Below are 16983 nucleotides of genomic sequence, written 5' to 3'. Positions count from 1 at the left end.
TACATTGATGCATTTCTTGAGAAAGGTGCAAGAATTTCACCTACACAGAGGGACACATCTGCTTTGTTATTTATAATAGAAAGCTAAAATTTAATTTTTTAAAGGACACTGCTGATGATTGAGAATCAAGTTTTTAGTTTTGCTATTTTTTTTAATTGGTAGAGGATTTTTTATATATTTTTTCCATTTTGTTGGGTTGTGTCCTTATTTATATAAATAGATTATCCCTGAGGGCAAAGGAAGAGAACTTCTTTGCTTTTAATTATTATGGTTGGCATTGTCCCCATTTTATTTCTGGTGTGGTTTATCTGTCTTACCTTCTAAATGAGACACTGTTTTCCTGTATTTGTACATTGTCAGATTCTATAGTTTCCTAGATAATTTAACCAAATTGCTGTATGTATTATTATTCCGTGAGTATAAAGTTCTATTTTAACGTCTGTAAATACTTCAGAACTGGCTTCTTTTCTCAAACTCCCACTGTGGAGTTAATTGTTTACATCACAAAAACTGTAGAATCTCTATGCTCATGTACTGTAAATAGTGAAGTGATCTGCTTATAAATAAACTTAACAAATACACTATGGAGATTAAAAAGAAAATACCACCCACAGCCCTGCCCAGGCGTGTCTTTCTTTATTGGTCCTACGACGTGCTCGTGGAGGGTCGCGCCGGCTACTAACTGGGAAAAGGATTCTAGCTGCAGCGTCATCTCTCAGAGAAGACCCCAGTCCAGGTGTGCCCCTCACTCCAAAACTCTCCGAGCTCACTAGTCCTTTCTTCATTGCACTTTTTTGTGGATCATGATGAACCATTCAGACTCGCCTCACATAACATTGTTCCATTCTGGCTTCTTGCTGGTATGACTCTTATGAAGCTATAGGTACCACCTTGTGAACGAGGACTCCCTCGTTTTGGTATATCCGCTTTTTCACACAAGCACACTAAATATATGTGCTAAAAGATTTTGACATTTTGGTTTCAGACAACGACACTCACCAACTGACGACTATGAAACGGTTTCTGGTCGGAGGATATGGAAAACTGGAATTGTGTGCCGTATTTGGGTGAACTTGAAACATTTTCCTTTGCTCACTTACTCCCAGTGAGAGCAGTGAAGAGTGGCATCTTCCAAGACTTTCCGTCTTGGATGTGTGTGCTATTGCTGCGGAGTTGTCCTGTGTTGGGCCAAGATGGCCAGGCCTTAACACCTGGCATGGATCAGTCACTGGGTGCAGGCCACCACCCTTGGGCAACTGTCTCCCCGCGGATGAGGTAATCCCCAAAGGGGCTGACGCCAAGGGCTGTCTGCTGACAGCGCTCATCACTGCTGGGAACACAAGTCTTCAGTAAAGGGTCTGTGCAGCTCATCACAGCATCTGCCACAGCTGGATATTAGGGGTTCGTGTGTTGCATGTGATAAGGATGTGGTTATGTTAGAAAACGCCCATATGTCTTTAAAGATGTATAATGGAGGAGTAAACGATATGTCTGGAATTTGCTTTTCAATATTTCAGCTAAGAAAAAAATGGAAAAAATATAAAAGGACAGACGAAGCAAATGTGGCAAAACTCGATATTAGAATCTGGGTGATGGGTAGGTGGAGATGCATTGTGCAGTTCTCTACGTCTGAGGATGATTGCAAATTTGTGTACTATAAAATGAAAGTATAAGAACAGAAATGATTCTAGGTAAGCAGGTGAGTCTGGTGCTAATGTTTAACTGAGTCTATGAAAGGCAAAATGTTGGTTGTAGCTCAATAAAAAGTGCTCACAGCCAAAAAGAGCCTTAAAAGCCAGTAGGGAAGATGTAAACTAAATTCTTCTTCAGTCTTCAAACCCTATAACTCTGACTTGTCAAGCAGGTGCGTGGTTTCCCACTGGCTTGGATACCCTCCTCCAGTGAAGGGTGGGGCCGGTCTGGGCGTGGATCCCCACTTGCGCTACTGGACACAGCAGGACTTGGATGCAGGCGCGCCTCCACCTGAGCCTGGTTTTCCCCCAGGCTGATTTCCTGCGGCGGCTGCTGCAATCAGACAAGAAAGAGAACACACCAGATGAGAGGAGGCTGTGGCGGGCTTTCCCTTTGACCTGGTTTGGACCAAGAGTTGCAAACTCAAGGGCTTTCAGAGGCCCTATGTCTACCACTTTATTATTGGAATCTGTCCTACACTGGTTGGGGGCAGTCAGGGAATCCTTGCTGGGAGCCTCAGTCTTGGGAACCAGGCTCTGCTACTGCTCACAGTGTGACTTGGCCATGACACTTCACCTCTGCGGGCCTCAGTGCTCTCACACGTAGAATGGGGACAGCTAGGTCGTGGGGAGGCCCGAATAGGTCCACGTGTGTGAGGCTTTGTGGCCCCGCCAGGCACGCCATGAGAGCTCGGTGTGTGTGGCGTAGGGGCTCTCCGTCCTCCCCCTTCCACAAACCTTGGTTGGCTGCCTGCCCTTTCTGCTTCTCCTCCTCCAGCATCTTCATCTTGGCTTCATACTCGTCAGCGAGCACCTTCCACTCCTTGCGGTTGTTGGTGATCCCATCCAGCATGGGAGTGATCTCCTCGTGGAACCGGGAGAATTCCTGGAAGAGAGAGACAGAGCCTCTGGCGCAGGAGTCAAGCCCTGGGGTCCGGATTCCAGGTGGAGCACAGTGGGTCGTGTCTGCACTGGAATGAGCTGCCCGGGCGCGTTGCAGCTTCCGTCCCCAGCGGTGTGTGTGACGACACTGCAGGGCTTCTGGCCACAAGGTCCCATGCCTCTCCCGCTTGAAACCCTTCTGTGGCACTCCCTGGTTTTCAGGATGAAGCACAAGCTTCTTCACAAGGCTTTCAAGCTCTCCAGACCCAGTGCTCTCCCCCTTCACCAACTTGAACCCTCCGGACATTGCAAATCTGTCAGTTTCTGTGGGCTTCATACCAGCTCTTGCCTTTGCTGGAACACTCTAACTTACACCTTCTTTTCCCTTGAGGCCTCCACTTAGACATCACTTCCTCGGGGAAGCCTCTTCTGATCCCCAAGGTAAGTCAGGTCCTCTATTAGCAGCTCCCCAAACCTTCTCTTCCTACAGCTCATTTCACTGTAATGACTCGCTTTGCCAATGTGCCCCCGGAGCTGTGAGCTGGAGAGGGCAGGGACATCTCTGCTCATTCATTGGGGTGGCCTTGGTCTAGTACAGGGTCTGGGGCACAAAGACAGTCAATATTTGCTGAGTGAAATCGGGATAGGAAGAGGATTCTTAAGGTCTTTTAGCTCTAAGAATAAAAATAATGCCTTTGAGCACAGCACGTGACAGTTTATGAAGTGCTTTATCTCCTTTGATCCTCAGAAACTCCTGCGAGGTGGGAAAATGAGACTCATTACTCCTAGATTTTTAGATGAAGAAATGGAGATGCAGATTGGTGGAGATTTGCACAAGGTAAGGATGGCAAATCCAGGGTCTACTGTGGAGTTCAGCCAGAGCCAGCTGTGCTCAGAGCTGCCTGGGTTCAGATCTAGATTCTGCCACCAGCTGTGTGACCTTGGGCAGGACACCATGAAATCAGGACAGCACCTCATAGGGTTGCTGTGAAAATGCACGTAAAGCACTCAGCCCAGTCTTTGTTGTTTCATATATTACTGATGGTCATGGAGAGCGTCAACTATGCTGCCCTGTTGCTCAGAGGACCCCAGTTAGTCTGCGTTATATCAGAGATGCACTTGTGCGCCCTCTGGGAGCAGAAGGGCTGCAGCTTATGCAGCAGAAAGAGCCCTAGACTAGGGGTCAGGCGTCCCGGCCCTGATGCTGTCTCTAGCTGACTCCAGTGACCTGGCCCTGTGATTTCTCCTCTCTGACCTCTGTCTCCTCATGTAACATGGCCAAAATAAAAATAACAAATGAGAGGGGGGTGTGTGGCACAGATAACATGGATTGGGGCGTGGTGGGTTTCTCAAGAGAGGGACTAACTTTGAGCCAAAACTCAAAGAGAAGTTCCAGATTATCTTTTGGCAATTGAGTAACTGTGACCTGTCATATTCCCACAAGCTGGGGAAGTTAGGAAGGCATGTATCTGCTATGCTCCCCATTTCTCTGCCTGAAAACACGATATGTCATTTGTCCCACAACTATTTATTGAGCAACTAGGATATACGAAGCTCCGGGCTCTGGCCTGGGTATGCAGTCACACAAGCTCCTACGGGGCTGTCCTGAGGACCAAATGCCATTGGAGGTGAGAAGCGCTTTGTAGAGTATCACTCGTCACTTGCCAGGGTTTTTTATTCCTAATGTCATTTGGGAATCCCGGGCTCATCAAAGACATCTTGTTGGGCCTTTGAAAGCAAAGGACTTACCTTGTAGACAAAGGTGCAAACGAAGTCAATGAAGCCGACCTGAAGCTTGGGGAGTTCGTCCGCCTTGTTTCTGTCCATCATGGGCTGTCAGCGGGGGGAGAAAGAGTTAACTGCACTGGGCTCCTCCTGGCCTGATGCAGCAAGGGGACCCACCCTACCAATGAAACATTCTTGCAAAACAAAAACCCTCTAACTGGTCTCCCTGTGTCTGGTGGGGGGCCGGCTGACAGTTCCAGCCAAGTTTACTTTCAATGTCGGTAGGTTCTCAGCTTGACCAGGTCATCCCCTTGCATGGTCTGTGGTGTTAGAACAGAGCCAGGGGAGGTGGATTCCTAGACTGTCGGAACTGAAAGGGAAATCTAAGTTTTGGCGTCCACTTGTCAATCTCTACTTAGCTGAGTGTGCTAAGGACACATAGCTTAAAGCAGGGTCCTCAAACTTCAGGAGAGAGCACATTGCTGGCCCACCCCCAGAGTTTCTGTTCAGGCAGGTCCAGGGTGGGTCTGTGGATTTGCATCTGTAATATGTTCCCAAGTAACGAGGTTGATGGTGGTCTGCAGGGGCCATACTTTGAGAACCACTGCATTAAGGAAAGGTCATCTCTGTGGTAAGGTCACACATCCCTGTGTCAAGGGTGAGGAGGCACATCTGTCCATCACGGCGAGGTCACTGCTCTCCACCAGGATGAGATCACATGCCCAGTATCAGGCTGAAGTCCCTTCTCTACTCACAATGGGATTCTGTTGCAGCACCGTGCGCTCCAGGTCACCTTGTTCCCAGAATTCGGCAGCAACCAGTAGCGCCACCTGCAACAGGCAGACACCCGCCATGGAGTCAAGCCCCAGCCCCAATCCTCCTACCCCTGCTCGCATCCCACGTGGGTTTCCAGCTCAGCAAAGACATAAACCCCACTCCTGCCCTGCCACCCCACTTTATGTCATCCTGGGAGAGGTCCTCAGGTGATTGCCATGTCTTGGGAGAGGAGGATGGAGCAAAGGTGGGCTGCCTCAGGAGCTGGAGAATCCAAGCCACATTAGCTGCTGTCACCAGTACTGGGATGCTCCTTCTCTCGGGTCAGGAGGAGTGCATACCTTGCTCTGCACCTCCCAAGGCTTGGTGATGGCTGAGAGATCACAGGCGGTCATCATCATGGCCCTGCACACAAGCACGCCATCCATCAGTCCGGAGCCAGTCATGGCTGTATATCTGGTTAATTCCATCTATCTCTCCTTCCTCTGCCCCTACTAGTAGGTGACCTCATCCCATGGTGAGAAGAGGGGTCACTTCCCCATTGCATCTGAAGGTCAGGTTTTGAAATCAAATAGAGGTTTAAATCCTGCCTCTGTCAGTTACCAGGAGTTTGACATTGAGCAATTAAACCAACTTCTCTATGCCTCAGTTTCCCATCTGTAATAATAATGGTACGTCCCTCATGGAGTGGGTACAAGATTAAATGAGATAATGTGTGAAAAATCTTAGCATGGTGCCTGGATATAGTATGTGCATAATAAACACTGGCGATGATCAGGAACATATATTGGGTTTCTATTATGTGCCACACGCTGTTCTAGGCATTTTATAGACATCAATTTCATTTAAATCCCATCACATCCTCGAAGTTCCTTCTCTCCTGTCTAATATAGAACAATGTTTCTCAACCTTTTTCTCATCATCCTCCCTGCTCCACTGTCAAAGAGCTTTTTTATTAGACATTTTTCCTATAATCGCTGTACCATGAAATTTTAATAGCACAGACATACTGTATATCTGTTTGGAGGGCCACAGACCATTGTAATGTCTAAGATGTTTTACTCCTCTCCCAAGAACCGCTTTTTGCCCCATTGAGTAATACATGATGCAGGGAGAAGGGCGACCCTGGTCATTGTGAGGAAGCCTTACGTTAAGAAGTAGAGGAAGGGATTGAGGAAAGAAAGAAAGGGTTAAAAGATAAACTCTTTTTTTTTTAATATTTTGATTTCTTTTTTTTTTTTTTTTTTGGCTGCATGGGGTCTTCGTTGCTGCGTGCAGGCTTTCTCTAGTTGTGGCAAGCAGGAGCTACTCTTCGTTGTGGTGTGCGCGCTTCTCATTGCGGTGGCTTCTCTTGTAGCATGGGCTCTAGGCACACGGGCTTCAGTAGTTGTGGCACGCAGGCTCAGTAGTTGTGGTTTGTGGGCTCTAGAGCACAGGTTCAGTAGATGGGGCACACAGGCTTAGTCGCTCTGTGGCATGTGTGATCTTCCCAGACCAGGGCTCGAAACTGTCCCCTGCATTGGCAGGTGGATTCTTTTTCTTTTTAATAAATTTATTTTATTATTTATTTATTTATTTATGGCTGTGTTGGGTCTTTGTTGCTGTGCACGGGCTTTCTCTAGTTGCGGTGAGCAGGGGCTACTCTTTGTTGCGGTGCACAGGCTTCTCATTGTGGTGGCTTCACTTGTTGCAGAGCACAGGCTCTAGGCACACGGGCTTCAGTAGTTATGGCACATGGCCTCAGTAGTTGTGGCTCGCGGGCTCTAGAGCACAGGCTCAGTATTTGTGGCACATGGGCTTAGTCGCTCTGTGGCATGTGGGATCTTCCCGGACCAGGGCTCGAACCCATGTCCCCTGCATTGGCAGGTGATTCTTAACCACTGGAAGGTGGATTCTTAACCACTGTGCCACCAGGGAAGTCTCTAAAGGATAAATTCTTAAAGGAGTTTCACAATAATAGGAAGGTAAGACAGGTATTATTACATAGGTAGGTACAATATAAGACAGAAGGGAGGGGACATGGGAAAATAATTGGAGAAAGGGGCCAATTTGAGAATGTATTTCAGAGTCGGGGTGTAGTGGCATGAGCATCTGGGATGGGAATGCCGGGGCCATGTACTATGGGCCTTAATTCCATGCTGGAATTAAGTGTAGGTGTATCCAATAAGCAGAAAGAGCTTTTGAAGGTTCAAGGCCAGGTCATGACCTCATCAGAGCTGCTTGGCAGCACCTGTAGGATGGAGCAGACAGGAAAGGGAGGGAAGAAGGAAGGAAGGAAGGAAGGAAGGAAGGAAGGAAGACGCTGCAGCAATGCAGGCAGGATGGCAGGAGGGCCTGACCTGTAGCAATACCCACGGGCTGGAAGAGCATGGGGTCAACTTCACGTGGTAGAGCCAACCCGACTTGGTGAGATGATGGGCATGAGCTGGGAAGGGAATAGTCGGAGAAGGTTGGGGCTCTGAACCTAACTAGTGGCTTGATGATTTTACAATTTACCAGCTGTATCTGGCATAGGTTACATAAGCTGGTCTGGGAGGCCTGAGGAGTTATGAAATATTAACAGGTTTAACTATCTCCTTTTTTTTTTTTTTGCGGTACGCGGGCCTCTCACTGTTGTGGCCTCTCCCGCTGCAGAGCACAGGCTCCGGACGCGCAGGCTCAGCGGCCATGGCTCACGGGCCCAGCCGCTCCACGGCATGTGGGATCTATCCCAGACCAGGGCATGAACCCATGTCCCCTGTATCGGCAGGCGGACTCTCAACCACTGCGCCACCAGGGAAGCCCTTAACTATCTTTGATTAAGTAAACCCTCAAAAACTCATAGAAATCTTTAAGTAAGTAAGTTTTCAGGAATGCATACATCTCTTAGAAACCCCTTTATACTTTGTAATAACTTCAGAACACATGCCTAATGCTTCATGTTGTGTTGTAGACACTATGTTTACCATCACACACATTAAGCAAATGAATGTTTGGCTGTGAATCCAGGAGTCACCGGTTCCCTGCTACCCATCAGTGTCTACATTTTAAGCCCACACGTGTGGCTTCAGGAGAGCACTGGAGGTTTACTTTCCTTGGCTGGAGAAATCATGTGAAAATCACTCCCAGCAATTAAGGAAACAACTAAGTGTTTTAGAGATAGAGATTTGGTACGTTCGTGGGATGTGGTGGGGAAGGGGACGTGGGGGACACACCTGGACACAAGAAAAGCCAATCCAAAGCCTCGTGCTCTAAAGACAAGGCATTACATTCACTTCAGCACCACTGCCTTAGGTGTTCCGAGGCCAAGATGCTATGCTATGCATTAGGGATCCAGAGAGGCCTGAAGGGAGCTCATAGTCACTTAAGGAACATAGAGGGGAAGAAAAACACAAAAACTGTTATCACAATATGCTAAGTGGGATGAATGGTAGAAGTACAAGGTGCAAAGAAATAAAAATCCATGGGCTTCCCTGGTGGCGCAGTGGTTGAGAGTCCGCCTGCCGATGTAGGGGACACAGGTTCATGCCCTTGTCCGGGAGGATCCCACATGCCTCGGAGCGGCTGGGCCCGTGGGCCATGGCCGCTGGGCCTGCGTGTCCGGAGCCTGTGCTCTGCAACGGGAGGGGCCGCGGCGGTGAGAGGCCCGCGTACCTCAAAAAAAAAAAAAAAAAAGAAATAAAAATCCAAAGGTAAGAGCAACTAGCCTGGTGCAGGGGCCTTCGGAGAGGTGACAGTGAGGCGGGGCCCTGAGGGGTGCATAGGAGCTCTCCAGGAGGAGAGAGAAGAAAGGGTATAGTGGGCAGAGGCGTGGTGGAGGGTACACGGCATTGCCACAGGGCAGAGGGCCATCCAGCAGGTGACCGTAGGAGCATTCATCTATCCATCCTTGTACGTGTATGCATGCCAGATGTCAGGCAGGGGCTGGTTCACAGCACCCCTGCTCTCAGAGAGCTGGTGTTGGGGAGTCACACATGTATCTCACAAATATGTGTAAATGTGTAAACAACTGGATACTCTGAAGGAAAGGAGTCCTATTCTAGGAGATAATGTAACAAGAGAAACTGACCTAAGTCTGGGAGGTCAGGGAGGGCTTCCCTGAGGAAGTGGCCCTGGAGCTGATATCTGCTGGAAGTATAGCAGTGAACTTGGTGACAAAGGCAGTGGGAAAACACATTCTAGGCAGAGAGAACATCTAGTGCAAAGGCCCTGGTGGAAGGAAGCCTGGCACACTCAAAGAGCTGGAAGGGAGGAAGAGCTCAGGGAGCAGGTGGCAGAGGGGGTGAGAGGGGACCCAAGAGATGAGCAGGGCAGACCCACAGAACCCAGGCTGCGGTGAGGGGACATCTTTATGCTAAGAGCAGCAGGAAAAGCCACTGAAGAGTGGAAGGGGTCACATTTGCATTTTACAGAGAACATAATGGCTTCGGTACGGAGGGCACAGGAATGCCAGCCGGGAGCCCAGTTTGGAAGCCATTTCCGGATCCAGACAAGAGATGGACGTGGCAATAAAAGGAAGTGTCCAGATAGACAAGGCATTTAAGAAGTAAACTCAACAGGGTTTGGGGATAGATTAGACATGCAAAGTGAGGAAGAGGAAGATTTTAGGATGAAAGAGAGTAAAGGACAACAGGGTTATTATGCAGAAGAGAGTGAGAGTAAGTCATGAAGACTTGCTGAGAAATTTGAACCTTAGCCCCAAGGTAGGTGAGAGTCAGCGAGAGGAGGGGGTGGAGTTGAATGGGAGAACAGTATAAAACTCTGTACAAGGCTTTGGAATTAGAGCAGTTAGATTCTCACTCTTGTCCTTACTTGCCATATCTAGGGCAAGTGACTTAATGTCTTTGAGTCTTTCTCTGTTCTTTGGTGAAATGAGATAAGCATATTAGGTTGGATCATATGAAATTCTGATTTTGTGGGTCAAAAACTGTCGTAAGTCAGCAATTTCACAGGGTTCAATGCAATTTATCTGTCCTAGGGGTTACTGTGACCGTCACATAAGATGATTTTATAAGTGCCCCATGGTCCTCATCTTCATCGTTATTACCTTCATCACAATCACCAGGATGGGCTCCCGCTCACCTGGCCCAAAGCAAACGTTACTTCCCCACAGCTGGGATGCTCAGCGGTGCTTCTCCCTGACCCTTGGCTGACCCCTGAAAGCATCCCAGCCACCCTTGAGAGGCATTCAGATTCTCCTTGGAATTACACCTGGACTGGAGGCTGTAGCCTGCGGGGAAAGTTTGACGGGAGCCTGAGAAATCTGTGGGTGTCCGGGAGAGGGGTGGGTTGACTTGGATTCCAGTCCTTGATGTTCCACGAATGCCCGTGTGACACTAGGTAAGTCACTTTGTCTCTCTGGGCCTCACTTTTTTCATCTGTAAAACACTAACCCAGGAGCTGGCGAACTTTTTCTGTAAAGGGCCAGATAGTAAATATTTTAGGTTTTGCAGAGCAGGTAGGCTCGATAGCAGCTACTCAGTTTCATCATCGCGATGCGAAAGCAGCCATAGATAAGTCAAGACAAGGTCAGTTGGCGCCTGGCATCCAGTCTCCGGAAAGGTGACTGGGTAGGTGAGCGGTGCGGCCTGAGCTGCGTGGCCCGGGGCTTGAGAGGGGCTGGAGGCTGTTCACTCACCAAGCGCACTTTGCTGAGTGCTTACTGCATGCCAGGCCCCAGATAGATTCTGAGGATTTAGGATTTAGGAGTGCCGCCCTGGAGGCATTTACCACTGAAACAACTCTTAATCCATGAGCCCCACCTTGTTGGGGATTGATGAGTTTTGGTTTGCAGTGTTTTCGGTGTCTTCGTGGTTTTCATACTTTCCGTCCAATCCTTCCCAAAGCTGCACTCTCTTGAACACAGTGAGTGCCTAACGTCAGCTGAGGTTGGAGCCTTGGTGAGCTCATTGGGTTTAAAGTGGCCCTTAATTGCTGCTTGACCACAGCTGCTTGAGGAGAGTGATTAAGGATTTTGAGAATCTTGGCCACTGTTTCATTAGTTGCGGATGTATATTAGAAGCATGTGTTTAGCACAGCGGTCGCCTTTTGGATTCAAGCACAAACAGTGTTTCTAAATTCTTTTTTTGGAGGGGGGCTGTGGGGGAGAAGGAAGGATTTATTACTTGCAGCAAGTAAGGAGAACACCAGGGATCTTTTCCCAAAGTAGTGTCTCCCCCAACTGCAAAATGGGGGAAGTTTTAAACTAAGGGTGCATGTGTAAACTCAGGGTACATGAGAAGGCTTAAGCAGAGGAGAATGCAGCATAGAATCGGGGTGAAGGTAGACAGAGACCAAGCTTTAGTTGAAGCCAGGAGGGTCCACATCATCATTCCATCCTTCGCCTGGGTGGGGGCCTTAGTTCCTGGTGTCAAGACTTACTGAAGCTCAGGTTCTTTATGTCTCGTGGCAGAAAGAATTCAGTGGGAAACAAAGTGATAGATAAGAAGTGGATTTATTTAGAGAGGTACACATTCCGTAGATGGAATGCGGTCCATCTCAAAAGGTGAGAGTGGCCCTGGGAGAAACAGTCCACAGAGTGTGGGCCATGTCAGAGGGCAAGGGGCTGTTTCTAAATTCTTAATATTCATTCCTAGATCGATGAATGGATGGAAGGATGGATGGGGGAGGGGAGGACGGGCTGCTCAGTAAAAAAAAAAAAAGACAGGGTCACTTATCTCTTAGGCAGTGCCTAGGGTTCAGGATACTTTTAGGGGCCCATGAAAATATTTAAATCTTAATTTCTTTTAAAAAAAGAATATAGTAATAGTAAATTTATGAATAATGAATGACTTCAGCCTGGATTATATTTGTCTTTATACCAACCCAGTCATAAAATATGATTTTTATTTACATATTTAAATGGAGGAAGAAGCCATGAAGGCAAAAGTGCCTGTGACCCACAAAAGTCATAGTGTGGCCCTCCGTACAAGAATACCATTTTATTTATGGGTACTAAAATTTGACTTCTTATCATTTTTATTTGTTAGGAAATATTATTCTTTTGATTTTTTTTTTCCCAACCATTTCAAAATGTAATCGCCATCTGAGCTCGTGGCAGGTGTCAGGCCTCACATTCTACCACTAGAGGATCTCTGATCCATGCACAGAAACCTTCCAGTGCATGGTTTGGTCAGACTATCCAGTGTGAGACCTGCAATTGGGTGGAGACGTAAAGGGTTTAATGACGAGTGAAAGTCACACCCCGATTCTGGAGGTACTGTAACATCTTGGTCCTACAGTAAACACACTAAAGTGGGGTGACCCAAGAGATGGCAATGCAGGAGACTCACAAAAGTCAATCGGCTTAAGATGCCTCAAGGATTGAGGTGAGGACTTCAAGATAATCAGAGCACAGGAGGGGGGTGTTGGGTTTTTTCCTCACAACAACCAATTCTGTCACCAACTAGGTGTCCTCTGATTCGATTCAATTCCATTCAATACAATTCACTTCTTTTTTTTTTTTTTAATTTATTTGGCCGCTCTGGGTCTTAGTTGCAGCACGTGGGATCTTTTAGCTGCGGCATGCGAACTCTTAGTTGCGGCATGTGGGATCTAGTTCTCTGACCAGGGATCAAACCTGGGCCCCCTGCATTGGGAGCACGGAGTCTTAGACACTGGACCACCAGGGAAGTCCCAATACAATTCACTTCTGACACTAGCGTCAGACGTCACAGGTTTGAGGGCTTAGTCCCACAAGGCTACCCTCGCCTCAGAAGTCAGCTGCAAGTATCAGGTTCCCAGGTTACCCACACTTCTGACTTGACTACAGAGTCAGGGGGTTCCCACAGGCCCCAGATTCAAAAATTTGCTAGGACAGCTCATAAAACTTCAGAAAACTCTTATTATACAGGATATAACTCAGGAATAGCCAAGTGGAAGAGGTGCATAAGAGAAGGTATGGGGTCGGGGGTGCCGACAGAGCTTCCATGCCCTTTTCAGACATGTCACCCTCCCAGCACGTAGATGTGTTCACTGACCTAGTAGCTCTTTGAACTCTGTTGTTTAGAGGTTTTTAATGGCATTTTTACTACATAAGCATGATTTATTAAATCACTGGCCGTTGGTAACTAATTTAGTCTCCAGTCCTTTCCCCTCCCCAGAGGTTGGGCTGGGGCTGAAAGTTCCAAGCTTCTAATCAAGGCTTCATCTTTCTGATGATCAGCCCCTACCCTGAAGCCCTCTGGGGTCCCACCAAGAGTTGCTTCATTAGAACAAAAGACACTCCTGCCAAGCCTATGACTCTTACTGCTATCAAGGTTTTTAGAGCTCAGTGTCGGGAAATGGGGACAAAGGCCAAATATATGTCTATTTATACCACAGGAAGAGCCTAACACCGTACCTGCCGTGAGCAACGCTGCACAGCATTCCACGTGTCTCAGCTCAGCCCCTGTCATAATCCATAAGGTAGGTACTACCAGTATCCTCTTTCAGCAGATGAGAAAACTGAGGCACGGAGAGGTGAAGTAAACTACTCAAGGTCAAACAACAAAAAGTGAGAGAGCTGAGACTTGAACCCAGACTCTCTGGTGCCGAAGCACAAGTGTGTAACAGGTACAATGTACCCAGGTATGAAGCAGCTCTAATTATGTGTCTAATCTCCTAATCAATGGACCAACTCCAAGACTGCTTTACAGCAGTGGTTTTCAACCAGGTGCAGTTTTTGCCCCCCAGGGATATTTGGCAATGCCTGGAGATATTTTTGCTTGTCACAACTGGGGAGGAGGGGCTGCTACTGGTATCTAGTGAGCAGAAACCAGGGGCTGCTACTGGCTTCTAGTGAGCAGAAACCAGGGATTTCATCTACTAAGTGAAATCTTAAAATGCACAGAATAGCCCCTATAACAAAGAGTTGTTGTCCCCAAATGTCAATAGTGTTAAGATTGAGAACCCTGCTTTATAGATCTTCAACATTTTTCACTGAGTGCCTAGCTGAAGAATTCTGAAGAATGTTTACCTTCTTGTACATTTTTAAGTTGACATCTTGCTATTAAAATGATTACATCATTCTTTAAGTATAAAGGAATCTAAATAGCATAGCATTTTCATATCAACCATCAGCACATCACCCATTTAAAAACAAAGAGACAAGCTTTTCTTTAAGAGTCTGGAATTTTAAAGACTGAAATGTAGGATCAGAAACCATAAAACTTCTAGAGGAAAGTATAGGCAGAACACTCTTTGACATAAATTGTAGCTATATATATATATATATATATATATATATATATATATATATTTGGATTGGTCTTCTAAAGCAAAGGAATAAACAAATGGGGCTTCCCTTGTGGCGCAGTGGTTGGGAATCTGCCTGCCAATGGAGGGGACGCGGGTTCGAGCCGTGGTCCGGGAGGATCCCACATGCCGGGAGCAGCTGGGCCTGAGCTCCACAGCTGCTGAGTGTGCGCTCTGGAGCCCGTGAGCCACAGTTGCTGAGCCCGTGTGCCACAGCTACTGAGCCTGCGCTCTGGAGCCCGTGCTCTGCAACGGGAGAGGCCACCGCAGTGAGAGGCCCAGGCATCGTGGCAAGGAGTGGCCCCCACTCTCCGCAGCTGGAGTGGGCCCACGCACAGCAGCGAAGATCCAATGCAGCCAAAAATAAATAAATAAAATTTTAAAAAATATATTAAAAATAAATAAACAAATGGGACCTAATTAAACTTAAAAGCTTTTTCACAGCAAAGGAAACCGTTGACAAACCGAAAAGACAACCTATAGAATGGGAGAAAATATTTGCAATTGATATGACCAATAAGGGGTTAATATCCAAAAATGTAAAACAGTTCATACAATTCAACATCAAAAAAATAAACAACCTAAACAAAACAAAACAAAATATCCTGATTAAAAAATGGGCAGAATGGGCTTCCCTGGTGGCGCAGTGGTTGAGAGTCAGCCTGCCGATGCAGGGGACACGGGTTCGTGCCCAGGTCCGGGAGGATCCCACATGCCGCGGAGCAGCTGGGCCCGTGAGCCATGGCCGCTGAGCCTGCGCGTCCGGAGCCTGTGCTCCGCAGCGGGAGAGGCCACAGCAGTGAGAGGCCCGCGTGCCACGGAAAAAAAAAAAAAAAAAAAAAGTGGGCAGAAGAACTGAACAGACATTTTTCCCAAGAGGAAATGCAGATGGCCAATAGGCACATGGAAAGATGTTCAACATTGCTAATCATCAGGGAGCTGCAAGTCAAAACCACAATGAGATATCACCTCACACCTGTCAGAATGACTATGATAAAAAAACAAAACAAAACGAAACACAAATAATAAACGTTGGTGAGGGTGTGGAGAAAAGGGAACTCTCGTACACTGCTGGTGGGAATGTAAATTGGTGCAGCCACTGTGGAAAACAGTATGAAAGTTTCTCAAAAAACTGAAAATAGAACTACCATATGACCCAGCAATTCCACTCCTGGGTATATATTCAAAAAAAACAAAAACAGTAATTTGAAAAGATACATGCACCCCAATGTTCATAGCAGCATTATTTACAATTGCCAAGGTATTGAAGCAACCTAAGTGTCTGTCGACAGATGAATGGATAAAGAAGATGTGGTATGTATATACAAGGGATATTACTCAGCCATAAAATGAAGAAATTTTGCCATGTGCAGCAACATAGATGGACTTGGACAGTATTATGCTAAGTGAAATCAGTGAGAGAAAGGGAAATATTGTATGATGTCACTTAAATGTGGAATCTAAAAAAAACAACGAACTAGTGAATGTGATAAAAAAAGAAGCAGACTCACAGATATGAAGAACAAGCTGGAGATATAGTGGTTACCAGTAGGAAGAGGGAAGTGGGGAGAGGCGATATAAAGGTAGGGAATTAAGAGGTACAAACTACTCTGTGAAAAATAAGCTATAGGATATCTTGTACAACACAGGGAATATAGCCAATAATTTATAATAACTATAAATGGAGTATAACCTTTAAAAATTGTGAACCACCATATTGTACACCTGTAACATATTAATATTGTACATCAACAATATACTTCAATTAAAAAAAAAAGTCTGGAATTTTGCGTTCTTCCTTTACTTCATAAACTTGTATTTCCAGTTGACTTCCCCCACAGATTTTTATCCTAATGTTTTGTGTGTGTGTGTGTGTGTGTGTGTGTGTATGTATGTATATATGTGTATAACTGTATACATATCACAGACATTCAAAAACATATATATATGAAATGTATCGATTACCCTTTCATACTTATTTGCAACCAAATATGTCCATTAGTTGAAATTATATAACTAAACAATGCTGTCTTTGACCATAGGTCTCCAAGTGTTGAAAACTTTTCTTTTGGATTGAGTTATTATTATTACATGCTTAACCAATACAATAAAATATATTACCTATTTTTAGAAATTATTAAACACTCAAATATTTTTGGAAATTCATCTATTGATGAGATAGGATGGGACTATTTTTTAAAAATCAGTTAACAAATTGGGAATTCCCTGGCGGTTCAGTGGTTAGGACTCTGCGCTTTCACTGCTGAGGGCACGGGTTCAATCCCAGGTTGGGGATAAGATCCCGCAAGTCGTGTGGTGCAGCCAAAAAGAAAGAAAAATCAGTTAATGAATGAATACTTCTTATTGCAAGACTGATTAGATGCAATAATTAGAAACTCTGGGAATGGAAGGAGTTTTGTCACAATGTCATTCCATTCTTTAAATTCTTCCAAATTTATCTATCAGAAGCCCTCCCTTGGGTTTATAATGCCACGATTAAAAGAAGCTTTGAGGACACCAGTATTTATTGTCCCTCTGTATGATGCCCCAGAGGTCTTTGCACCAGACTTCAAAACAGGGTGAGTTTGCCTTTATTTTGTAACATGGGAGAAGAGTGAGGAACTGACCATGCCTCACGTACTGTGCTTTCTCCAGAAGATAATGTGAAGAGAGAGAACACTGATTCCCTTGCGGCTAT

General features: G+C 46.3%; 1 protein-coding gene across 4 annotated transcripts in view; it reads right to left on the bottom strand.

Moving 5' to 3' along the window:
• Window positions 1-411: 411 nt before the first annotated feature.
• Window positions 412-16983, bottom strand: part of PDE6A (phosphodiesterase 6A) — a 70765-nt gene continuing 54193 nt past the window's right edge. For 2 of the 4 annotated variants that reach the window (XM_027081608.1, XM_027081610.1), the window contains 5 exons: window positions 5414-5477; window positions 5054-5128; window positions 4323-4406; window positions 2430-2577; window positions 412-2022 (listed from right to left, as the gene is read on the bottom strand). In XM_027081608.1, coding sequence (XP_026937409.1) covers window positions 1943-2022; window positions 2430-2577; window positions 4323-4406; window positions 5054-5128; window positions 5414-5477 — 451 coding nt within the window. In that variant the 3' untranslated portion in view covers window positions 412-1942. Of the gene's footprint in view, window positions 2578-4322; window positions 4407-5053; window positions 5129-5413; window positions 5478-16983 lie in introns of all 4 variants that reach the window. The other 2 variants (XM_027081607.1, XM_027081609.1) reach the window with 1 other exon arrangement.

The sequence above is a fragment of the Aethalodelphis obliquidens genome, unplaced genomic scaffold, assembly GCF_003676395.1.
Source record: "Aethalodelphis obliquidens isolate GAN/ISIS:26980383/991018 unplaced genomic scaffold, ASM367639v1 scaffold45, whole genome shotgun sequence".
Lineage (NCBI taxonomy): Eukaryota > Metazoa > Chordata > Mammalia > Artiodactyla > Delphinidae > Aethalodelphis > Aethalodelphis obliquidens.
Note: the sequence above shows the minus strand (reverse complement) of the source record. Positions and strands in the feature narration are given on the sequence as shown.